The 25,414-nt window shown below is 58.5% G+C and overlaps 1 protein-coding gene across 1 annotated transcript in view; it reads left to right on the top strand.

Moving 5' to 3' along the window:
* The window catches only part of RPTOR (regulatory associated protein of MTOR complex 1), a 308,307-nt gene that overhangs the window by 68,378 nt on the left and 214,515 nt on the right, over positions 1 to 25,414 (top strand). The window contains exon 3 of the mRNA XM_059380157.1: positions 7,229 to 7,311. Coding sequence (XP_059236140.1) covers positions 7,229 to 7,311 — 83 coding nt within the window. The remainder of the gene's footprint in view (positions 1 to 7,228; positions 7,312 to 25,414) is intronic.

Here is a 25,414-nt window from a genome sequence, read left to right as displayed (position 1 = left end):
AGGGTTCAGGCGGTGAAGGCCGTGGAGCGGCTCGGCTGGCGGTGCGAGGCCACCCGGGCCCAAGGATGGGTTGCTTCTGCCTTTTTCAGGATGTGAACATCCAGGTGTGTCATGGCTGGGGAAGGGTTCGTAAGGGAGACCCCCTGCAGGGGCCGGGGTGGCCGGGTAGCATCAAGGGCACGTGAAGGCAGCCGTCCCCACACGGTGGTCCCTCTCGGCTTTGTGCCGTCAGCCGAAGTCTGAAGGGTTTGTGTCCGTTGGGACCCTCACCTTCTTCCTCTCAGCTGTTCACGTCAGCAGGTCCTCATCTGGCAGCGGAGCGGTGACGGCACCCACCTCTCGGCTGGGGACAGCGGTCACGGGGAGGGCGACGTGGCTCAGTGCTGACCCTGGGCCGCGTGGGAACCGCAACCCTTCCTGTGGCCGCTTCTCTCTTCCGCCCCCGTGCGCTGGCTCAGGAGCGAGGGGCGCCTGCGTCCCGCGCCGGTGCGCCCGTGGCCAGAGGGCTCTAGCGGACGTCTGAGAGCAGAGTGCTGGGCGCTCCTCTTCCTAAGCAGACGGTACCTGTGGCAGGTGACCGCGGAGTCTCCCGCGCTTCCCCTCAGGCCTGTGCAGGGGGGTCTCGGTGCCGGGGTCGGGGTTGCAGGATGACGGCATTCTGGCCGCAGACGCACACACATCAAAGCACCAGAGCCGGTCTGGGCTAGTGGAAACTGCTCTGAGTGCAGGGGCGGGTAGCTTGACAAGGGGGCTGACTCACGTTCCAGGCTGTTCTGGTGGCCCCAGGCGTGCACTGCCAGCACACACAGGAGCGACTCCGAGCCTGGGCCTGGCCAAGTTCGGCAAGTGGCCCCGTAGGTGTTCTGATGGCGACTGCGGTCGTCGGTCGTCGCTGCTGGAACGCACAAGGAGCCGGTTTGCCGGCCGCTCCCAAGCGCACGGGCTCCCGGCCGCCCCCGGCGCAGGCAGGTTCGGGCGCCCGGAGCCCCGCACGGCTGGCTGTCGACGCCTCTTTCCCCACGCCGGCCCCTCTGCTCCGCCGGATAATAAGATACTGTTTCATTTCATGGAAGTGACACTCAGCTCCTGTCAGAGAAGCAGGGGAGAGGCTGTTTTGTTTTATGGCCCGGCACTAAATGCTGCGGCGTGATGCTAAAAAGCACCGCACCGAGGAACGGCGCGTGCCCGTACCTCTTGGAGAAATATCTGTTTGGAAGCGGGTACGGGTGAGCTGCCTGCAGAGCAGGGGTGACTCATGTAGCTGAGAGGGTTTTCATGAGCTCCGTGACGGGAGCCGTGTGTCACCGGAGGTGAGGAGGCTGGAAAATTCTGGAATCCTAAGGAAATATTCGGGAGGCATCTGGCTGTGTTTTCCTCTTTGTCCTCAGAGGAAAGTCTTTTCTGCCCCCCCCCCCCCCATACACGGGGGCACCGAGGGACATGGTGCAGAGCCACAGATGGAGTGACCGTCTTCATACGTCCTCGGGTTGCTGGAGCCCTGCCCCGGGCCTCGTCCTTCGATTGTTACAGCAAACTTGGGGCGGCGTCCATCAGGTTGGCCACAGATGCTCGCGAGGGGAACTTCCGCGCAGGCACAGAAGGAAGTGGGCGCTGCTCGTTGTTCGCAAGGAGCCTGACCGACAGGGCCGGGGCGCGGGGCTGGTGCCACCCTGGGCAGCCCGGGAGCTCAGAAAATGCTGCGGGTGGACGACTCACCACAGGCCGGGTGGAGAGAGGGGCCTTTGCAGGAGAGGCGAGGCCCAAGCCCCCAAGGGGGAGAAGGGCCCCGGCTATGGGGGTGGAGCTCTTGTAGCACCGGCGGCCCCCCGCAAGCGTCGGTGTTGGGGCACCCACTGTCGTGGGCCTGCTGCATGCCCGGGCCTGCCGCGGAGACCCTGTTTTCTCGGTCCGGTCAGGCCAGGGGTATCTCTGTGTCCCCCGGAGGAGGCGTGCATAACGTCTCGGGGCCTCCCCCGCCCCCCGTATGCAGAGAAGCTTGTGTGAGCGGTGGGACCTGCACCTTCCAGCCGGCATCCCAGCTGGCTCCTCTGTGGCACATCCTCCCGGCTCCCGGTGCGGGCGCAGTGACAGGCGACGCAGGAACCCCATCTGTTTTCCGGCTGTGCAGCCGGTGGTCGGGGGGAGGCTTCTGTCCCAGCACCCACAGGCACCGGGAGGGCCACGTCCGGCCACGAGCCAGAGCCTCACTGCCGGGGCTTCCCGCCCTGCCCTGCCTCAGCCGGGCGAAGTGCCTCCCTCTCTGTGCGCTTCTAATGGTGAAACACGTGGGGGTGACATGGCTGATGCAGTTCGGAGCCACAACAAAGCACTTCTGATTTCACAGTGGGCCTTTGCCATGATTATTTTTTCCATCGAAATTAGCTGCTCAAGGTTACACAGCTAATTAGTGGCAGAGTCCTTGAACGCCAGGCAGAAAATCTGTACTTGATCCAGGAGGCAGTACGAGAGCGCAGTCAGCAAGTCCATTAGCAGATGTACAAGCTACACAGAAGTGCACACGTTCTAGAGCAGTGAGCGCTGCATGTTTTTAAGTTGTTTTTTAAAGATTTTATTTACTTGAGAGACAGAGAGAGAAAGAACACGAGCAGGGGAAGGGGGAAAGGCAGAGGCAGAGACAAACCGACTCTCGGAGGAGCCGGGAGCCCGGCGCGGCGCTGCATCCCGGATCACGACCTGAGCCAAAGTCCGACGCTTTGCCGGCTGAGCCACGCAGGTGCCCTTAGTTTTGAAGGATGGCAGACGTGTGGGAAGGGGTGCAGATCCCGGTGCGGAGGTGGACCACTCTTCCCAGGCTGACCCTTTACCGGTCAAGAAACAGTCTCAGCTACAGCCCCCAAGTACAGCCCCGTCTCTCGGCCCCTCCCATCCAGCCCTGCCCCTGGTCGCGCCCTGACAACGCCAGTCAGTCGTGCTTATTTGCACATTCTCCGGGTGGCAGCTCACTGCAGGCTTTTCCGGGGAGGAGTGAGATCACAGAGGAATTGTTTCAAAAGGGCTTACCTGTGCTCATCTTCCAGTGGGTGGAGATGGCACCGGGTCAGCTTCCTGGGCTGCTTCCTGGGCTTCAGCCCTTCTCAGAATCTTCCAGAACCTTAGCCAGGAGGAGGGAGAGTCTCTGTGCTGGCACCAGGTGCCGCGGTCGGGACCAGCACGTCAGTAGTTAGTGGTGGCGCACCGGCTCTTCTGAAGGAGAGTGGAGAGAAGTGGAGAGTTTGCAGGTTGGCTGACTGCCAGCGTCACGGCCAGCCTCTGTGAACTTGACCGGGTCATCTGGCCACTTAGAACTTTAGGTTCTCTCCTGTGCCGCGGGGTAGGCTGGCTGTAGTTCCCGTCAACGTGAAGTTCTGTGCACCGTGAGACCCAGGGGGCTTAGGCTGGAAAGCTTGCCGGAAGGCCGCTGCAAAGCTCCGATCTTACACGGATGCCATCTGCTGTCTCCTCTTCTCTTCCCCTACCTTCCCGCCCGCGTCATTCACTCCGTGGACGCCCCCGAGGGTGGCAGAGGAGAAATGTCTAGTTAGGACAGTGCTGTAGCCTCAGAGCCGGCCCTCATCAGACGGACCGGACCGTCCGCGCCACCCTCCAGGAACTTTCTAGTTGATTTCTCTACTTGGCTGACTGCAGTGAGCGTGGGGTCAGGGCACCGTCGCCCTGTCTCCCTTGTCTTGGTTCTTTCCCCTTCCTGATCCCTCTCCTCCCCCACCCCACTCTCTGTCCTACCCTTGGAGGAAACCAGGTGGTTAATTGGTCATGGGTTCCCAGGAACGGGACCGATCCCCACCTGATGAGTGGCCGGTGACTGCGCCTGCCCCTCCCTGGGAAGGCAGGGATCGTCATCCAGATTGGGGAGGGGGTAGGGGTGCTGCTCTCAGGCGCTCATGCCTAGTGAGGGGCCGCTGCCCTGGTGGCAGGTGCCCTCCAGCTCTGGCAGATACTCGGCATGCCCTCCTTGGGCATGTGGGAGAGGATGGTGTGGGTGTGGACAGACGTACACGAGCTCCCGCATTTGCTCTCCTGGGCTCATGCACAGGGCGCGGCTGCTAGGAATGGTCTCTTGTTTGTTGACGCTGTTGCCTGCTTCCCTTTGCTTTGCCTGTGCTCTGCCGTGGCCCTGGATTTTTCAGATTCCGACTTATTCGTGTCTCTGGCCCGTCTTGTGATTTCGATTACCACAGGGTTGATTGAGGTCCTTTTAATTCTTTTGAGACCTTAGCACTGGGTTCCTACCAGCACAAAGAGAGATGAGGGTGAACTTCTAACTTCTTGAGTTATGCACGGATTGAAAGAAATTTCCCACGCTTCCTCCGGGTAAGTTAGTTACGGCCCAGTTTTCATCCGGTTCCTCAGCAGAGGTGCTCAGCAGCCGACGGGGCTCTTCTGAAGCTACTGACTCGGACGCTCCGGGGTGGGGCCCGGCGTTCACATCGGGAAGAGTCCTCAGGACTTTGATGCTCTGGTGGTAAAGGTCCCTCCCGATTCTAAAATCCCAATACTTAGTTTTATAATTACCTTTTAAAAAATCAAAGTAATACGTGCATACAGCTTTAAAATCACACAATACTGCAAAGTATAATGAGAGAAAGCTGCTTCTTGTTCCTGCCCGTCCCAGAGGGGGTGCTCCGATCGGTTCCTTTCTCATCCCAGTGTGTAATTTTCCTCGTGGTTACACATTTGCCAGTTACTTTTATTTGCTAAATTTTTGGTGAACTTAAGAGTTTATTTTTTTACGTATATCCCAGTAGATCTGTCAAATGCCATCAATAATTATTCCAGTGCTCAAGAAATCTGTCTGGTTTTTTTTTTTTTTTTAAAGATTTTATTTATTTATTTGACAGAGAAATCACAAGTAGGCAGAGAGGCAGGCAGAGAGGGAGGGGGAAACAGGCTCCCCGCTGAGCAGAGAGCCCGATTCGGGGCTTGATCCCAGGACCCTGAGATCATGACCTGAGCCGAAGGCAGCGGCTTAACCCACTGAGCCACCCAGGCGCCCGAAATCTGTTTTTAATAAAACAATACCACCCTAGCTCCTGTTGGACGGGCTTTGTCTCTGGATCTGGTTCATGGACGTTTTGTGGGTTCTCTCTCTCTCTTTCCCCGGGTCCTTCACTGGCTTCTATTGTGCTTTATTTCCCAAGAAGAGGAACACGGGCAGAGTTTGTGAGTGTTTGCGGGTCTGAAAAGGCCTGTGTTTTACCCTCTGACGTGAATATAGGGTGGTTGTTCTCATTCAAGATGTGAAGGCGTCTGTCTTCTGTCCGGCTTTCGGTCTTGTGGGGAAATCCAGACTCAGTCCTGATCTTTCGTGAGCTGATTTTTCTCTAAGGACTTTTTTTTGTCTTTGTTTTTAGCAGTTTGATTACGATGTGTCTGGATACAGATTTTCTAGGGTTAATCCTGTTTGTGCTTCACTGACCTTGAATCTGTAAGTCGACGTCTCTTGCCAGATGTGGGCAGTGGTCAAGCATTACATCTTCAAGTGCTTTTGAGCTCTGCCTTGCTTTCCTCCTTGTGAGACTGTGACGACGTGAGCGTTACTGTCCCCTGGTCCCTTGAGGCTCTTTTCTTGGGAGCCGCTCCCCTTCTACAGCGTGGGATTGTCCATTCTCGCCACAAGTGGGCTTGGCCCGGGGCTGTCTGGGGAGTGCAGGGAGCGGGGAGGTTAGCCGAAACCCTCGTGTGTGGAAGGCAGCGTTTGAGAGGGCGGCTGGGGAAGTTGGAGCAGAATTAGCGTTGGTGCGTGGGAAGCCAGGACAGCGAGGGGCTCCGGGAAGGGGCAGGCGCGGCGCTCTGGGTCGGCAGAGACGCTCGGGCTCATGCATGGACGTCGGCCTTTGGACACGTGTCTGTAATGTCACGTGATGAAGGGGCCCCCGAGTGGCAGGTCCTGGTCCCGGGGAGGAAGGGCGTCACGTGGTGGATGCGTCCTGGGACCAACTGGCTGCCCTTTCTGTGGCATGTCCTTGGCCTGGAGGAGCAGCTGATGGGCCTCGGGCATTTGGCCGCATTTTCTGGAAAATGAACAAAGTGAGTGGGCATTTTGGGGAAAACAACCAAAGTGTTTATAGCTAGTGACGGGATTTGAGATATTGGAGAACGAGATACAGAAGGTCTGCGCAGCTCAGTGATCAGTGCTTTCCAGGTGACAGTGAGGACAACACAGAGTTACCCGCAGACGGGGTCTGCTCCACGTGCACGACAGGCCCGTGGATTTTAATGCCGTGGAGTACGGGCTCATTGCTGTGGTTTCGCACTCCCCGTTGCCGACAGCTGCAGAGAAGCTGCCACGCGTCGAGTTTCGGTGCAGCAGCAAAGATAGCATGACTGTCTCAAGAGGCGATTTAAAGTGGCCTTCCCGCGGGTGTGGGTGTGTGAGGCGGGATTTTCCTCCTCTGTGTCGGCCAGAACCACATATTGTAACAGATGGATGCAGGCACGGATGTGTGAGACCAGGTGTTAAAGACACGTGCAAAAAAGGTAGGACAGTGCTATTCTCAGTTTTTTGTAAGTCAGTTTTCATAATAAGTATTTATGTTCAAAGGTAATGGGTTTGTTATGACTTTTGTATGAATGGATACAGTTTTTAAAATTTCTCGTCTTGAGTTTGAATTCAGCAGATACCAATAGAGACAACCACTTAAAGGTTGTTTGGGGTTCTTCAGCATTGTAAAGAGTGCAGGGATGTCTGGCGACCACGTACGTCTGAGAAGTGGCTGGTTAGAGTTCCTTGCCCTAGAGGCCACTCCTGAAACGGGCGGTAAGCCACAAACACAGGCGCGTTGACCAGTCGTTCTTGTGGAGGAACCAGCACAGACAGAAGGCATGTAGAATGCGTCGCCTTGGTGGCTCCGTCTTCTTCCTGGCCCTCTGCGAGAGGGAAGCACGGTGCGGCCCTCCCCTGGCCCCTCCTCGGCACAGAGGCCCCCGCCAGGCCCGAGGCCCACCCCGCACAGCCTGCCAGGAGCGCAGGAACTAAGCGAGTCTGACCAAACAGCTTTCCTCGCGAAAGGTGAGCGGATGTGGCGTTTTGTCCTGTTTGGGGACATAGCAGTTCCCTACATCTGGTTAAACACAGAAAACCCCCAGGTGTGTCTTGCTCAGTCCAGGGTGACTCTGAAGTGCGTGATGGAAGAGGAAACCGTGAGCGACAGGCTCAGCCGCGGAGGAAACGAATGGGTAACGGACTTTCTGCTTTTTATTGCTTCTCCAGATCCTCTGTCGATGGGGCCTCAGAAAGCTCTGGAAACCATCGGTGCGAATTTGCAGAAACAGTACGAGAACTGGCAGCCACGGGTGAGTGCGCTTCGCTTGCTTTCCTCTTGTTTCTTACAGGGAAGCTTCGATTCCTTGGTTTCAAACAGCCTTTGAATCCAAGCGAGAGGTTTTTACGGAGCCTCAGCTCGCGTCCCTTGGTGGCTGGACGCTCCTCGCTGCGCCCTCCCTCCCCAGCTCCATGGACGCACCCTGTCGTGCGTAAAGGTGGCCAGGCGCTGGCGGGGGCCCTGGGCGGGATGGTCTCCTGCTCATTCAGCCTGAGTTTCTCCCTGCAGTCTTTAGGCACTGAAAAGCATTTCTCGTGTTACTCTTAGATCACAGATTTTCTCAGGAAACATATTTTCAGTAACTTTCCTACAGCCTCAGCTAGTTAGAGCTATTTCTCCTGTCTTCCATTTTCAAACAGTTGAGAAAAAAGCACTCAGCATTGAAAAGATGACACCTATTATAAGCTCGGTCTTTGATTCAAAAGGTAGGGGTCTCTTCGGGAGGCCGCTGCCAATTACCATGCTTTTGTTGCTTATATTTGACAGTTCTGTGGTTTTGTTTTTTCAAAGAACAGTGGCAGGTTGCCTTTTAAGATCTTAAGTTTTCCCCTGAACCACCCCAAGACCTTTAACCTTGCTCTTTAGCTGGCTTGAAGATTACTAACTGTAGCAGCAGATTAGACATTTGGGGTGTTTATGGAGGTGCTCTCTGTTCCGTTTTGTGTGGTGGGCTGGCTCCGGAGTCCTCTGCAGGGCACGAGCACGCGGAACGTGGGTGTGGTGGCCTTGCTCATGCGGCTCCCAGGAGCCTTTGTGGTCATCACCCTTCCTTTCTGAGCGTCTGCCTCACGGGGGCAGGCGGCTGGGGGCCGGGTGAGCCCCGCGTGCTTGGGCCTCACCTGCGGACTCTTCATCCGGATGATCTGGAATTAGGGAGTCTGTACATCATCTACATCCTACAAGAACGGTCAGAAGTGAATCTGTTGGTGCCTGTCACTGTGTCTGCGGTCATTTCTGTTGCTGCCTGTAGTCTGCATAGACTGAGTGGTAGCAACCATGTCCCCTTGTGTCTTAGGGGGCAGCAGGTCTAACTTGTGGAGTTAATAACCGCAGACTCCCATTCGTCAGAAGTCAGGTTCTTAGTGATGACTTTGATCTATGCCTAAGGACTTTGCTTTTCCCTCTGTTAGATTTGTTACCTCTTGATGGTTATATAAAAGCTCAGGAGGCTTCATAATATAATGCCTTTGGGGCTTGGATGAGGAGCGGAGAGATATTTCCATGGTGTGTCCCTTTAAAGACAGTTGAGATGCGTCCTGCTGTCAGTAGAAACGCGCTTCTCCGAGGACACTGAAGGCGCTCCAGAGCTCTATGACACTCTCCAGGGGCTTCCGGTGCGTGTGCGGTTTGGACAGACGTCGTCCACGTGTGACAACACACAGAGGTGACGTCTGTCGGAAGACTTGACGTCACTGGCATCTGGAAGGTGGAGAACCAGCAATATTTAAATGTAAAAGAACGCCTTTCTCACTTACCCACATCTCACCATATCCTGAGTTCGACTTCAGGCTTTGGTTTTTTGCTGGGTTCATTTATTTAAAGGAGAATGCAGCCAGATAAATTCAGATCTACCGACTGCGTTCTTCACGGAACAGGCTCTGCTATTTTAATTACGTTCTTCCTTTTAAAGACGTATCACATGAGAAGATGTGGTCTTTCAGAATACGGGGTCAGTATTTCTGGATATTGCCTGTTTATTCCCTTGGGCGTGATTTACAATTTCGGGGAGTGCTAGGAGTGGGTTTACTGCTAGCTTTACTATTAGCTTAACTCGGTAGGCATCAGCTAGTTTGTGCTAGCTGGCAGTAAGTGGAATCTTCGAAAGTAGAATCCATGATTTTTCAAGTGGAATCTTCGAAAGTGGAATCCATGATTTTTAATCTAAATCTCTATTTAAGAGTAGATCTCCCCCGTGGCATCTGGAGGAGGCATTACCATGTAAGGCTGCATTTACACATAGGCACACAATCACAGATCCAAAAACGACAGTAGACTCAGGATGGGGTTGAGAAGTCACCTTCTTGCAGTAGGGGTGGCCATGTGGGGCGAGTGGTCGCAGAGATGGTATGGCCCTCCAGATGGACGTTGTTCGGCCGAGACACGTGCTTGAGGTCCGTGGGCTTTGAAGAGCGGATCTGCAGGGGGGTGTTTTGAAGGAGAGACTGGTCACAAGGCTGGTCAGGGGGGTTGTTTCTGGATTGTAGGGTGCACCGGTGTGGGTGGGGCCCCACTGGAGCTGGTTTGCAGGCGGGGACCAGAGCGTGCCGGCCGCACCCAGGAAGGGGCCACTCACGTCAACGGACTGGGCTCCTGAGCCCGCATTCAGGAAGCAGAACCGTGGCGATGAATACTTAGTATTTTCTGTGTTGAACGTTAGGACGGTCGCGTTCATTCTTCAGTACGATAAAGAGGTTTAAATTTTGCTGCTTCCACCTGTTAGTGGGATGCATATATTCGGAAACGAGCCTTAGGCCCAGGATGCGTCAGGAGGGCTGGCCAGGGCGGCTTGTGGGGCTGTGCCTTGTGTGCTGGGCGGTCATGACACATGCTCTGGGGTGAGCGGCGTGCTCCTCCGCTCTCTGGAAGCTCCTGTGGGTGACGGGAGGGGAGGCCGGCCTCGCGTCGCCTCCCAGAGTTTGCACAAGACGGGAGACAGTAAGCAAGCTCAGACGTTGGTGTGCGTGGCGGTGTGTTCCTAACTGTCAATCAGGGTCCTTTGGAACGTTGCAGAGCAAAACACACAGCCCTTGACTGCGTTTACGGGGCCCTCGAGTGCTCTGCCTAAGAGAGTCCAAGGAACCACTTGCAGTAAAGCAACGGGGGTGTTAGGAAATCTCTAGACCTCTGAGGTGGACTCCCCAGATCTGGTCTTCTCTTCCTCCGTGTCCTGTCCTCTGAGGCTCAGAAAGGTGGCGCAGCTGGAAATGAGGCCCTGTTCATCCATGTTGGCGGGTGTCTGCGTGCCTGTGGGTGGGCCACGTGGGACCGAGCTACCCCAGTGCCACTCAGGAGGGACAGAAAACCAGCCACGGGAAACGGGCCCGCCTCGTGCCTCGGGAGTCGGTGTCCTTCCTCGCGCGCCCTCCTCCTTTCCTGGCTCCGACTGTGCGGGATGACACCGTCTGGTGAAGGGGATTTGGGGTCAAGAAGGAATTCAGAGAAGCCATAGTGATGAGATTTTCTTCCTGAGGCTGCCAGCCCGTCAGGCCCGGATTTCCTTTCCAGGCCGATTGAACCCTTGGCCAAATAATTGATGTTTGCCACCAGTGAAGTATTTCTTTTGATTAAGGCTCTGCCTTTCTACCTCGTAGGTACATAGATCTGTGTTCTGCAGGAGACGGAAGGAGGGGTGCCGGCCGGAAGGGGTCAGACCTCACGCCTGTCCCGGGAGGTCCCAGGGCCGTGTGGGTGGGCGGCGGCAGCGGGAACCACAGAGCGGGGCCTCCCCAGTGTAGAACGCGTGTTTCTGAGGCTTCCTCTAGCACGTCGGGCTTCTGGCGGTTTCGTGTGGGGCGTGGTGGGCCTGGGCTGATGGGGGCCGCGGTCAAGGGTCCGGTCCTGCCGGCCTTTCCCCACAGCGCTGCCGACCCGGGAGCCGAGGGAGGTGGGAACGTGTACCGCCCGCGGAGCAGGCGGAGGAGCTCGCTGAGCCTCCCACCGTCGGCGGCCTCTGAAGTGACCCCAGCCCCTGACTGAGCCCCTCTGTCCCAGTGACATCTCAGCGCTCCAGTCTACGCAGGGGGACGGAATGTGCCCTTTGGAGACTCCCTGGAGCGCGCCTTGCTTGTCTTCGGAGCGTCTCCTCTGGGAGGCAGGTCTGTGGGTGCGGCGGGGACCCGTAGGGGCGGGCGTGGTGGGCAGTTCTGAGGCCCACGTGTGGCGCCCGCGTTCTGTCCTGGCCTCAGCTCTCTGTGCTCCCCTGGCCTCTCACGGCCGCTGTGCGGCTGGGGAGGGGAGGTCGGTGCGCCCGTTAGACACGTGTTACGTGCTCCCCACCCCGCAGGGTGCACGCAGGGCCTGGGAGTCTGTCTGGGACAGAGCAGGGCCCCACCACCTGGTCACCAGCCCGGGGAGATTATGGTCGCATTTCATCTGAGTGACAAAGGCCTTTCCTTCAGTTTTGATCAAGGAGTTGTGTGCGTGCCTCGGAGAGCCGGCTTGAGCCAGTCTCGCTGCCTGGACCGTTGGGTGTGTGGGGGCGTCGGGGGAGGTGAGGCCGTGGACAGCCTCGTTCACACGGGGGCATTCGCAGGCGCGTTCCGCCGGCTTTAGGCACAGGCGCTGTTGGCCAACCCCAGCACTTAGGTTCGGGCGGGGGCAGGGGTAGGCGCTGTCCTCGCTTCTTCTCTGGGGCAGGGCTCACGGCGGGACCCTGGTCTCGGGGAGACAGCGTCCAGAGGCCCGTCGCGTGACCTGCTGGCTGTTTGCACTGGGAGGTGCTGGGGAAGGGCCCCGTCTGGCCAGGTTGCTGGTCGGGCTTTGTAGCCCGTGATGCGGCTGGGTGACTCGCCGGCCCGGCCTGCGGTGTCCTTCCTGGGGCTGGTCACAGCGCGTGGGACCTGTTTCAGGGTGGGAGTTACATGCAGAGCAGCGTACATGAAGGCGGGCCACTGTCCCACAGGACTCCCTTCAGGGTTCCGGAGTGAACCTTGTGCGGGATGCGGTGAAGACTCCTGGCTGAGCAGGTTCCACCTTGCCTTGGGGTTTTCAGAGCTGCTGTGGGTTATCGAGAGAGGAGCCCGCTCTGCCAGTGGACTCTGTCCCCCTCACCTAAGGAGGTGGTCTGGGTGGATGTGTGGAACAGGCCAGTGTGGGCTGTTTGTTGTAGTGGCTCCTGTTGGGACAGTCACGCTGTGACCTCAGGCCCAAACGGATGTTGTGGTGTGGCCAGTGAGAATGCCCTGAAGGGAGAGCTTGGTCCCTGACCCACACCGCCATCACGCCCTGCTGTCCCCCCTCCCTTCCCCAGCCTGGCTTCCTTTGCCACACGTCCTCACGCGGGCCTTTAGGCACTTGCTTGTGTTTCGGGACATGCTGTGAACGAGGACGCACGAGCACAGCGGGCGCTGGGGGTGGCTCCTGCTTGTGTGGCTCCGGTCTGGCGTGAAGCCCTTCGCACCAGAGCCCGCTGAGTCTGCGTGACGGTGTCGGCAAAGCCTTCTGGTCCTCTTGGGGTCAACCGTTGGGCTTTGGTCATGACTTCGTGCTTCCCTCGGAGCGTGGAGCTCTGCGCCTATGACGGACACCTCAGTTATGTCTTTGCTGCAGCCTCGCGCGTGTCCGCGCGCTCCACCTCCACCCCCTTCTCTCTCACTGCCCGCCGACAGCTTCTCCACGCACCATGTTGGGGGAGAATCCCGATCTGTGCTCCTGTGCGGCCCTGTCCCCTGGACCCTGTGTCCGCCCAGCTCCTGCTGCTAACCCTGCCGGCCAGCGCATTCCAGCAGCACTCAGGCGGCGGCAGCAGCTTCGAGCACCACCAATGAACCATAGAGAGCACACAAGCCCATTGAGGGAGGAGGGGGAAGTGTTGCAGCTGGTCTGGAGGGTGCACAGCTTGCAGGGCTAGATCCCCGGCTGTCTGCCGCGGTCTGAGGGTTACCCCTCTTTGGGCTGCTGCAGTGTGGTCCCTGTGGTGACTCCGGCCTCTACAGTCACCAGGCAGCCGGCACGGACATGTGACGGTGCTCCTTGGATCCGGGCCCCCACGGCTGTGAGCGGTGCAGCGCCACACGGATGTGAAGCCAGGGCCGCTGTCGGGAGTTGGGTTAGTCAGGCGTCCCGGCACGCCCCTCATGTCCTTGCGGCAGAGGTCACCGGCAGCGCTTCGCTCCTTGTCTGCTGTGGGCAGGGGCGCCTTCCGGACAGGGAGGGCTGACCGGGATGGGCATGTCTTGCTGCCATGGGGGGGGGGGGGGGTGGCGGGGGGGGGTGTTGTGGGATCGTGGGAGGAACACGCACTTGTTGAATTGTTGCTGTGTCGCCTCCTAGAAATGGAAGTGGAGCGGTTAGCGCGGAACCGAGGGTTTGTAACTGAGAAGGGAGGCTCAGCGGGGAGAACAGGACAAGGCAGCCTGTGGCTCCCGAGGGGCCCGGTCCTACACCATCCGGCACCCCTGCTCTGGGCCCTCCTCCTGCCCACCTCTGCGCACGGACTTGCTGGCAGTATCGTGTTTTTACCGAGAAATCGGGCTTAACTCTGTCCTTAACAAGCCTGTCAAGGATCCGGTCTGTCCTCTTCCCGATGAGATCCGTCTCTGGGTGTGACAACTTGCCAACGAGGACTGGGCGCTGCCTGTCTGCGCGCTAACCCTGCCGCTCAGACAGCGCCGGCTTCCTGTGCCGCGCCGGCTTCCTGAGTTAACCCGGAGCCCCGGCGATGCGAGGCCCGCTGGGGAGGGAGGTTGGGGACGCGTGAGGAAGTGCCGGCTCCGGGAGGGGAGACGCTACGGAGCCCGCGGCGGTGGGGTGCAGAGTCTGGGGGCGGCCACGAGGAGCCCACCGTATGCGCACCATATGTGCCTGGGAGGGCTGTCAGATCCGGCTGCAGCCAGATGAGAGCGTCTGATGCAGGGGGTAGTCGCAGACTGGAGGGGAGTGGCCGCTTCTGCTCGCTTGACTTCGTTCCATCGCGAAACCAGATGGCGCCGTGGTGGTCGTGAATCGGCGTTCACGACGGCTTCTGGGTACCCTTCTCTTAAATGTCAAGGAGCTGCTGGCTGGTGTGCTACCGGAGGGAGCTTTGAGGCGTGGGGACAGGACTTGCGGCGCGCAGGAGGGAGCAGTCGCGCCCCGTGTGGCCGTGCGCCTGGCCTCTCTCGCTCAGTGGCCGGGTCACCACTCCCGCGCTGTCGCGTGCGTCGGTACTGTAGCCCCTCCTACGGCTGGGTGAATTCACCGGACGGACACACCACATGTGTGTGTCCGGGTGCTGATGGACACTTGTGCTGTTGCTGCCCCTCGGCTCTCGCGAGTGACGTGGCTGTGAGCGTCTGCGTCGAGTGTCTGCGGGACGTGTGCTTTCAGCTTTTTCTCCCTGGGTGGTGGGTGACTCCGTGTGGGGAACTGTCGGAGCAGCCGTTCCATTTTCCATTCGGGCGGTGGGCGGGAGCTGCTTCTGCCCGTCCTCACCGACACTTGTCACTTTCTGTGTGTTTTGTTTTAAAACTGTTACTGGGAAACTTGGGTGGCTCAGTTGGTTGCATGTCTGCTTTCATCTTGGGTCATGATCCTGGGGTCCTTGGATCGAGTCCTATGTCGGGCTCCCCGCTGGGGCCTGCTTCTCCCTCTCCCACTGCCCCCCGCCGCCCCCCCCCATGCTCGCTCGCTCTCACTCACTCACACACTCCCTCTCTTAAATAAATAAAATCTTAAAAAAAACCCACTCTTACTGCAGCGGCCGTGCTGGTGGGTGTGAAGAGGCATCTCTCTGGTTTGGGTTTGCGTTTCCCTGGTCACTAGGGACGGTGAGCTCCTTTCACGAGCTCATCGGTCGCTCACTTGCACAGCAGCTTTGGGAACATTCCGTTCTCCGGTTGGGTTATTTGTCTTCTGTTGAGTTGTGAGAGGTCACATGGAGATTTTTAAACTGACGGAGCCTGAGTTTTTGTTGGGAGAACTAACGTCCTTTTCCGGTAATGTGCTATCTGCGGACAGGCTCATCGCAGCGTTCTGAGGCCTCAAATACTCTCAGGCCTGTTCCATTTGTCCCACTTATAAGACGTTTATTAAGAGGTTCTAGGACGACAAGAGCACACGGACTGTAATTAGTATTTTAACTTGTATTCCACATGGTTCACCAGGCGTTTGGGCTTAGAAAGAGGTGGTCGCTCAGCCCGGGCTGCATGATGGAGAAACTTCCTGTCGAGGTCAGCGGGTGTGGAGTGGTGGGGTGGTGACCTCTGTGGGTTGTGGGGGCCAGCAGCCATCAGGGGCACTTCCGAGCTGGTGGCTGGTCACCGACGTGCTGTGCCCCCAGGTCTCTTGTCTCCTTCTGCTTTAGGAATCCTGCATCATCCCTGGACCCCTCGGTCCCCAGTGACTGGATTTTCTTCTCTTATGTATTTGTCTGTTGGATATGTTTGCTGATTGCCTGCTTGGGGGAGGCCCTGCCTGGGCGCAGGGTCCCGGTACGACCCCGACGCTGCCCCGCTCCATGGGGCTCACACTCTGGTGGTTGTTCCCCTGCGTCCTGTCACGGTCATGGTTTGTGAGGCCGTGAGCCCCCGGTTCTGACCTCACCTTGTGACCGCGCCCCTCGACGGCTTCAGCCTCGCCTGTCTGCTGGCTGCTTGTTTTGGTTGGATCTTCAAGATTCATTTCCCCCAGGAGAGTGTTCCCTTTTCTCTAGGGGGCCAGGCTATGGGTTGGAAAGGCACGTACTACCCCAGGGGACGGACCAGAGGACATGCAGAGGAGAGAGTAAGGCCCCCACACCCTGTGCCTTGAGCACCCCTGGCTCCCTCGGCCTGTGGTCGGTCCACTCTGCCCCTGATCCCACATAGGCTGTGTGGCTGCCCCCCAACTCCGTCTCACTGCAATGAAGGGAGCCCCCAGAAAGCTGGCGGGTACCTGAGGGCCCCTGGGGCACACCCTGAGTTTGATGCAGGCAGGATAGCCCCTTCCGAGGCCATGAGCCTGGTGCAGGCTGTGAGGGCCCTTCGTGTCCCCGTAAGGAGGTGTGCTTGCCTGAGGCAGATTCTAGCCTGCCTTTCCCAGCGGTTCCCAGCAAAGAGAGACTGGTGGGTCCAGCGTACCTCGTGTTTGTTTAGGTATTTTGCATGGTCCTGCGTTCACGGGCTGGTCTGTGGATGGATCCCACAGAGACCTGAGGTTCCCACCCGTACGCAGCTGTGACTTGGGGGCCCGATTACAGAGGGCTGATTTGGCATGTGGCTGATTTGGCATGATCATACAGGGCTCCTGTCGGGGGCAGGGGCATGTAAGAGCTGCGGGTAGGGCAGATTCCTTGATGGATTTTTAGTTCTAAGTTTTGCTTTTATAAAGACAGTTTTAGCCAAATTTGAGTAAAATCCAAGGAGAAAACCCAGACAGTTGAGAAGTACCCCAGGTTTTGAGGAAATTGAAAGAGTCATGAAGGACACTTTGCAAAACTGCGAATAAATTGGGAAGCCTGAACTGGGTGCAGAATTTTCCAGGAGAGTTAAATGGCCATGATTGACTTCAGAAAAGATAGAAAATCCGTAAACATGAGAGAAACTGAGAAAGTTACCGAAGGGTCTGCCCCGAGTCCTCTCGGGCGGAGGTGCGGACTCCTCCATGGGACTGGACGCGGCGGTGAGGCCGGCGCAGCTTATGCTGGGGGCGCTGGCTGCGGCCTGCAGTCCGAGGGGCAGTGGTTTTGTTGTGATTTGGCTGTCTTCATCCGAGTGTCGGTCGTCATGATCAGTGCATGACCACAGGTAAGTGGACACTGACTCACTGACCGAGAGGGCTGCAGGCAGCGGACGAGATCACGAGTTCTGCTGTCCTCTGCTCAGGACGGTGATGGTCTGCGTGGTGGGGTCCGCACGGGATGCCCCACTGTCCTAGCTCTCTGTCTCTCGCAGGAGCGCAGGGAACTTGGGAGCAGAGCAGTCTAGGGCAGTTAAGTGTGGCCCAGGGTTTTCTAGGCCTTAATAACCCCAAAGAAGTCTCTTTGTTTACAAACACTGTCCTTCGGCATTAACCTGGCGACTGGGGGACCGGTGTTCACCCCACTGAACACCTGTGACCGTGGGTGAGTCTCCAGAATTTATTTCAGCTTTGACACGCTCTGGTTCTGAAAGGGGTTTATTCTCATCTACTTAACCTGGCAGAAAAATCCGTGTTATCGAGGACAGCCAGATTATCTTCTTGAAGGTGAGCATTTTGGACAATGTTGGGCCTCATGTCCCCAAAACACAGGCTTCGGGAGACGGGCCTCATTCAGGGTCTCTCCATGTTTTCGTGCTTGTGAAATCAGAAGCGCCTTCTTTTCACAGCTGCGCTGCTCCTCGTTTTAGTGCGACTGTTTCTGTTTGCTCGGCTGATGGGAGGGAGTTCTTTACCACTGACGTTGAGGGGGACAGGAGCAGGGGACTGGGGCTTGTGGGACTCTGCAGACCCTGGACGTTTGTACGGGGGGGCTTTAGCCAGTGGCTCACTCGGGGTGGGGGCTCCAAGGAGAGCAGGTCTCAGCTTTGCTGAGCGGATGTCGGCTCCAGCAGGGACGGCTGCCTGGAAGGAGAGGCCACAGTTTCCAGGTCTTGGGGCCGCATCTTTTACCCCTTGGCTCACGTCTGTCTGTTGCATCTGGCTTTGATCACCAGATGACCTGCTGATTCGCCTTTGAGTCCCCAGAGCACTCGCATGGGGCTCGGACGAATGCACAGGGGATGGGAAGCCTCTTCATTTCCCGGGTGGCCTGAGCCGCTCTGCTCGGCTCATCTGGGGTGCAGCTGGGACTGCAGATGGCCAAGGGGGCCCTGCGCGCGGGTGGGGGTGGTCTCTGGAGGCCGACCCGTGCACCTGCGGATCGCAGGGGTCCTCGTCCTTGCGTTGGAGGATCTCGTCCGTTTCCTCTCTTGTAACGAACGGTGGGCACACCTGGGTGTGCGACTGGCTTCCTCTTTCTGAGTTTCGTCTCAGCTGCTCTTTATTGTCTTCTCCCTTGACTTCCTTTGCATTAATCAGGTTTCAGAACGTTGTTCCCCTTCCCTTCCCTTCGGGACGCAGTGGGGAATGCGTGCTGGGTGCGGGTGTCGGGGTGCCCCCAGGGCAGCTGTGCGCCCGTCCGCGCCCCGTCTTTCTGCCGGTGCCACAGGGCGGGGCCCCAGCTCTCTCTGCCGGCCCCAACCCACACGGCTGCCTGCGAGGTTGGTCCCTGTGTGACTTGTGCCAGGAGGCAGTGCAGCCGTTGTTGGGGCGGCCGGTGGTACGCGGGTGTACGCATTTACTCCCCGCTTTGGGCACTCTGTCCCCTTCCTGCATGTTTGTCTTTTCTGGGATCATTTTCCTTCAACCTGGAATGTTTAAAATATTTTGTTGTGAATCTGCTGACAACACGTTCATTTAGTTTTTGTTTATCTGAAAATGTTTTTTTGGGGGGGTTGGTGGGAAGGGGCAGCGGGAGAGGGAGAGCTATAATCCCAAGCAGACACCCCGCGGAGCGCGGAGCCCAGTGCGGGGCTCAGTCTCCTGACCTTGAGATCATGACCGGAGCAGAAATCAAGTCGGACGCCCGACTGACGGAGCCGTGCGGGTGCCCTGGAAATGTTGCTATTCTACCTCTGTTCCAACCCGAAGGACAGTTTTGCTGGGTGTGGAACTCCACAGCGCTCTTCCTTCCGGTTTAGGGGCGTTCACGTGCGCTGCTGCCTCTGCAGGCTTCCACCATCTTCTGTTCCACAGCGGCCGCGCGACTCCCCCTCTGTCTGCTCGCGGCCTTTTCCACCCAGTACCGGGCGCTCGGAGGTGTGGCTACGGGGGCTCGTTGTGTGGGGGGCTCCTTCGCGGTGGGCTCGCCGGCTGTCGTCAGTGCCCTGAAGACTGTTCTGTGCGCCGCCTCCGCGCCGGGAGCTGTGCTGGCAGCGTCAGACCCTCCGTCCTGCCCCCGAGCGCATCTTTCTCTCCGTTCCGTGTTGTTTCGTCTGTCCGTGCGCTCGTCCGTTCCGTGTTGTTTTGTTTCTTCCTTCCGTGTGCTCGTCCGTTCCGTGTTGTTTCGTCCTTCCGTGCGCTCGTCCGGGCGTTTTCTCCCGACCACGTCGTAGTCACAGACGCTCTTCTGCTCTGGCGTCCCGTCTCCTATTCAGCCAACCTGCCGACTTTTATATATTCCGTTGTATTTCTCTCGTCCATAATTTCCATTTGGCGCTCTGTGGATTCCTGGTCTCTGGGGACACCTTGTGCCTTGTTACTCACCGTCTTGAACACATTGGCTATCCGTGCTCAGACGCCCTTTCTTTTTACGTGAGCATCTCCGAGCCTGGGAGGCGTGTTTCCAACGGTGCTGACTTCTGGCTGTGTGCACCGAGTTGTCAGTGCTGGCGTGGCCAGGTGTGAATTCGTGGCGTGACTGGACGTGGCTGGACGTGGTCTGTGTTTCAGCCAGCTAGCGGAAGGGGCTCAGTCCTACTGTGGAAGGCCTGTGGATGGGGGTCTGGACCTGGAAGAAGCCCCAGAGACCACCGTGGAGATGGTACGTCCCCCACACTCCTGGCCCGCGGTGAGGCTGAGTGGAAACGTGGAGTTGGCGCAGAGAGCGGACCTCCAGGCGCATGCGAGAGGCATGTGGGCACCTGAGCAGAGCACGCGAAGTGAGCATCTTGTCTGGCTAAGCTGATTGCAGCTCTGGTCCCAGGTATCGCGTAAGAATCCCAGCCGGTGACAAAGCACCGTGTCAGAGCTAAATGGTCAGTGACGCACGAAGCAATGATGGTCTTACAATTTTTGGCAACTTGAATTTTATGAAAAAAACAAAACAAAAAAAAAAAAAACAAACCCAACATCTATTTTATACAGATCATAGCCATACTTTTTGAGGAGCAGAGCTGGGGACAGAATGGGGCTCCGTGGAGGTTAAGAATGCAGAGAACCCCACTCTGCCCTGGGGGCTCTTCCCCCTCCCTGTTTTCCTGTTGTCTGTGGACTCTGCTCTCTCTTAGCAAAGGATTTGCAGGGATCCTGCCTATGTGGCTACGGAGGCCAGGCAGTGACCGACCCATAGTCACCACGCTCCTGTTAGGTGACAGGTGATAGGAGATCCAAGTTAGTGTCCTTCGCCCAGAAATCCTGGATGCAGCCAGCGCCTCAAGCCACGCTCCCCAGACCGTCTCCGATGCCCCCCTCTCTTCCACTGCCAGGAGTGGAGGGGACGGGGTGGGGGCTTGAGGCCAGTCGTGGTTCGGTGTGGCCGACCTGGTGTAGGTTAGGTTTCCGGGCGATGGGAAGTGAGTTGTCAGAGTCAGTATTGATCCTGCGGCCTTCGGCGGGACAGACGGGGAGGGACAGACAGACACAAGGGAGGATGGGGGTGCGCACGCAATGTTGCACCTCAGGCGTCGGGTTGGACCTGCGTGGAGCCCCAGACTGGCCTGCTCCTGGCCCAGTGCCCGATGCCTGGGGTTCTGGTGGGGCTGATGCACAGTTGCTCCCTCAGCCTGGGGAGAGCCAGCTCTTTGCAGCCACAGCCATGGGGCGCTTTCTCGTTGCAGCGGGGCTCGGGAGACCTGACGCATCCCTTAAGGTTCTGACGAGTTTCCAGTTTCCGTTGCTGTCGGGAAAGAGCGCTTTCCCTGAGTGTCTCTTTGGGTTCGTCGAATGGTACGTGAGAATGCGGTGCCGGTTGTCATGCTGTCACCAGGCCCTGTGCTCTGTGGCCCTGACGCGGGCTGTGACGGTGCTGTGGCGGCCTCGGGGTGCCGGGCCCGGCACTCTGCGCCCCCGGAGACTCCGCGCCCGCGCGGCTGGGCTGCCGGGATCCAGTCAGAACCCCTGACTCGCGGGTGTTCGGGAAGGTCCACGCTGGTTCTGGTTTTGTAGATCTCACGTCTCTTCGGCTCTTGGAATTTAGAACGTTCCTTTTCCTGCATGCCGTCCCGCAGACGCCTCTCACAGCAGTCAGTGGATGCCACGTGGAGAAGGGATCGTGCTGACACTCTGAAGGCGTTGGCTGGGTGAGCCCTGAGAGCTGTCTGCACCCCTGGGGTCAGAGATCACTGGTCCCCGGGAAGGACAGACTCCCCGCCCAGGCGGGCGCCGGCGGCTGGTCTGGTCCTGACGTGTGGGCAGAGGGTCACAGGCTGGGGTACCTGCCCCCTCCCGCGCGACATGGTTTCTGAGACACGGCCGTCTCGCTGCATGTGTCCGTTGCTCGTCCCGGTCCATGACCCAGGAGCAGATCACGGTGTGGCTGCACCACGATTTGTGGGTCCCTTCCCCGGCGGGGCACGTCTGGCTGATTCCCAGCGGCCGGCTGTTACGAAGACGGGCGCTGTGGATGTCGGTGTGCAAGTCCTCGTGTGGGCGCGTGTGTTCATTCTCTCGGGGACCCCGGACTGGGACTGCAGGTCGTGGGGCGGCTGTCTGTTTTCTGTTGTGTTTTGCAAGCAGCTCTAAATTGGAAGGTGACAGGAGTCCTGTTTGTCTCTGCAGAGCCAGCGGTCTGCAGAGAAGCCTCGTTCGCCGTTGTCTCCATGGGCTCTGCAGACGCGCAGGTGCGCAGGCGGGAGCCGGGAGGCGTCCGGCTGTCTTTGCGGGAGCCCTCAGGCTGGGCACGGGACGTCCTCTTCCTCTCCAGTGGTGCGCGTTCCCCAGCGGTGGGGAGGAGGCGGCCGTGTGGGCCTCTAGATACGCAGGGTTTAGGAAATAATAGCTTAATTGCTTTGAGCCACTGCTGGGCTGGAAAAGAGAAGGCGACCCCTTCGGAGGCCCCCCGCAGAGGGGACTGGGTGGACTGGCCTGTGGGCCTTCCCTCAGCGTTCTCCAGGCTGGCCTGCGCTCGCGAGCACGGCCGGCAAGCCCCCGAGCAGACCGCAGCCCGCCACGGCGCTGTCTCCGAGCTTTGTCCTGGCCGCTTGGGGCTCTCAGGACCCCACTGCTCCTTGCAGGTTCTTGCCCCTGCCCGGCCCAGAGAACTGGCCCTCCCTCCCCCCTCCCCTCCCCCTCCTTCCCCGGCCTCTCCTCTTCTGCCCTCCCTTCTCCCCTCCCCTGCCCCCTCCCTCCCCTCTCCTTGCCCTGACTTCCCTCTGTTCCTCCGCGCTCTGCCCCATCTCTCCCTGCTCCCCTGCTAAGGAGCACTGTGTGGCACTCAGTCCTTGGCCGTAGCTGCGGGAGCTGTTGGTCAGTGAAGAGCTGAGACCGAGGAAGGACGCAGCTCCCGTCCGAAGGAGCCGCGCCTCTTCTGCGGCGGTGAGAGGAGCGCATTTATGATAACGCGGCTGTTAACGTGTATAGGGTTCATTTGCTTCAGAAAGACTGGAAATTCTTCTTACTAGGAGAAGTGTGGTTTTATAAGTTTTATGTCCAGAATATTGACACAGTTTTAATCCACATTATTCCTCAAAAGGAATCAAAAAAGTTGTGTCTTTTTTTCTGAGTTACGGAGACCTTCTAGATTTTGTCTCTTTTTATTTTATTTTTTGGGCAGCATTCCTCTTTTCTTCCCTCATTTTTCTCTGCCAATTAAAGTCCTTGAAAGGAAATCTCGGAGGTACCGTTGCCGTGGCTGAGCAGGGGCGCTCGGACTGGGGCGGCGTCGCCTGGGATTCCTCCTCGCTGTGCTAGTTAGCCCAGCGCGGCTGCTCCGCGTCACAGACTCCGTTCTCAGAGCAGCGGTGAGGCGGGGAAGCTAATCGGAGACCCTGCCTAGTTCCTGGGCTGCGTTCCGACCACCGTTCTGAGAAATTTCCCCCTAAAAGTGGTGTATCAGCCCCCCGAGGAGGATCTTTGGAGGAGTGGCGAAGTCTCACTTGTGCCGGCCGGGACCGCTCCTGGGCTTGGCCTCCAGGCTCTGTCCCGAGTTCTGCGTCTGTTGTGATCTGTGACTGTCTGTTGTGATCTGTGACCGTCTGTTGTGACCTGTGACCGTCTGTTGTGACCTGTGACCGTCTGTTGTGATCTGTGACCGTCTGTTGTGACCTGTGACCGTCACTCACGGGACTCGCGGGGGGTGAGGAGGAGGATGGGCTTTTCATTTTCAGGGATTCTCTCCAGAGAACCACATTTCCCACCTCTTTCAATATGAAATGCTTGGTATTACCTAAAAATCACCTTTCTTCCAATTTGGGTCTCAAAAATAAATTACTTTGATTATTCCCCTCTCTTCCTGGTATGAACTTGAGACGACTCGGTTCCCTCCCGTCTTCCGGTGAAGACACACGCGATGGAGGGAGGGAGGGTCCCAGGACAGACAGCTGGTGTCCTCCGGGCAGACGAGAAGCTTGCTCAGCTCGCAGGGAGCCTAAGTGAGACGGCCGCCCCGGGAGAGGCAGGCACATGACTCACGCCGACTTGATTCTGCGCAACAAAATATTGAGTGTTTGCCATATACGGGGCACTTTGCTTGTTGCTGTGGTTATGAAAATACGATGCTTCCTCCTGGCAAGGGACGGCACGCCTTGTAGGGAGAGTAGACGGTAATTCGTTGGTCGGGGCATGCATTTAGCAGCAGCATGTTGGCATCGCACGACTCTCAGACTCTGAACAAACCAGATGCGGTTCCTGCCACTGTTTATCATGGCATCTAGCGGGCCACATAGCAGCCTGCCGTCGCAGCAAGGGGGGATGACAGCAGGCCGAGAGAGGGCCCGAAGCGAAGGGTCCAGTCCCTGAACAGGGTGGTGGGCGTCCTCCCTGGAAGAAGTGTGGAATCCCGTCGTGTTCCTGAACGGAGGCTTGCTGGCCAGCGTGCTCCCCGCCTGTCCCCAGGGAGGCGTTAGAGCTGTTCCAGCAACTCCCCACCATCGCCATGGTGTGCTCAGAGGAGGGGTGGGGTCGCCGCCCCTCGCCGGTGCGGGCTGCTTGCTTAGGGCACCGTCGAACTAGGGCGTGGACGTTCCCGGTAGCCTGGGCGCTCGGGATGCTCGCCCGCCTCGCCTTCCCCTGCTGCCGGCCTGAGCGCTCGGGACGTTTGCCCGCCTCACCTTTCCCAGGCTGCCGGCCTGGGCGCTCGGGACGCTCGCCCGCCTCACCTTCCCCGGCTGCCGGCCTGAGCGTGAAAGACCCGCGGATCCCCTTACCCAAGAATCCAACACTGCCACTGGATGCAGTCAGCAAGAGGTTCTTTATTGTTACGCAGGCGCCTGCGGGTGGTCAGCAGCTCCTGCTAGCTGAGCACACCCGGCTGGGGTGGTGCCGGGTTTTTATAGACAGGTACAAACAAGTTTTGGGTGGGGCGAAACTGATTGGTTGACAGTTAGAACTTTTGAAAAAGGCATACTTGGAGTTTGCTGATTGGCTTTGGGGACCCGCGCGGGAGGAGAGAGGCGGGAAGGGGGAAAGGAAGGGGGAAGGTAGGAATGCCATCATGGCGTCTTCTGTTATTTCTATAAGCCAAGCAGTTACAGAAGGGCAAAAGAGCGATTAATAACCTAATTTACACCTAAAAGCCAGCGGTTCACAGAAAAGCAAACAAGCGGTTAGGTATCCTATCTATCTTCTAGGGGAGGGGTCTTTCAAGCGCTCGGGACGCTCGCCCGCCTCACCTTCCCCGGCTGCCGGCCTGAGCGCTCGGGACGCTCGCCCGCCTCGCCTTCCCCGGCTGCCGGCCTGAGCAGGCTCTCCTTCGCTCCTCCCGAGGTGCCGGCCGACCTCTCCGGTCTGTGTCGCTGTCCTGCCTCCGTGGCTGCTGCAAGGCGGAGGAGTTACTAGTCTTCCAGCAGCCGAGGGAAACAGAGTCCATGGTGTTGGCGCTTGGGGCGGGGGCCTGCACGTGGCTGGGCAGCTGCGGTGCTTGGGGACGCTCCCTCCCAGCCCGAGGCCCGCTTGTGTCCCCGGAGCGGGCCTCGACCCTTGCGGAGGCAGTGTCGCCAGCGGAAGAGCTGTGGATGCCCAGGCCTTTGTCTCTAAGCTGCGCTGTGTGCGGAGCCACAGCCGGGAGGGAGGCATTCCCGCTCCCTGTCTGAGCACTTCTCTGGGGCTCGGTGCCGCGTGTGCTCGCAGCTGAGGGCTAACTTCCCCTGTGCCCTTCGTCCGCTGTCCCCCTTGTCTGCCGGGGCCAGGACAGCAGGGCGTTGGCCACCCAGGGACAGGGCTTCCCGGGGCAGGTACAGGGCTCCTCCCTCCGTTCTGTCCTCATGCAGTTTGGCACAAGGTCACAGTGACCAGGAGAGTCTCGGGCCGGGGAGGTGGTTGCCACCACGTAACGTGGCTCAGGCAGTAGCGGGTTCGATTCCCACCGGTGGCCCCATGTTCTGAAACAGGAAGCTTCCTGTGACATCTGGGGCACGTATGCCTGGGCCAGAGTGACCTCAGCTGGGAGCCTGGAGCCGAGTGCCTCCGTGCGGGATGGAAGCATGAGGCGGAAACCCAGGTCACCCGCCGGGCTGTAGGCAGACGCAGCTCTCTGGCACCGAGTGAGAGCAGGAGAGGCAGGG

This window comes from Mustela nigripes, chromosome 16, assembly GCF_022355385.1.
Source record: "Mustela nigripes isolate SB6536 chromosome 16, MUSNIG.SB6536, whole genome shotgun sequence".
NCBI lineage: Eukaryota > Metazoa > Chordata > Mammalia > Carnivora > Mustelidae > Mustela > Mustela nigripes.
Note: the sequence above shows the minus strand (reverse complement) of the source record. Positions and strands in the feature narration are given on the sequence as shown.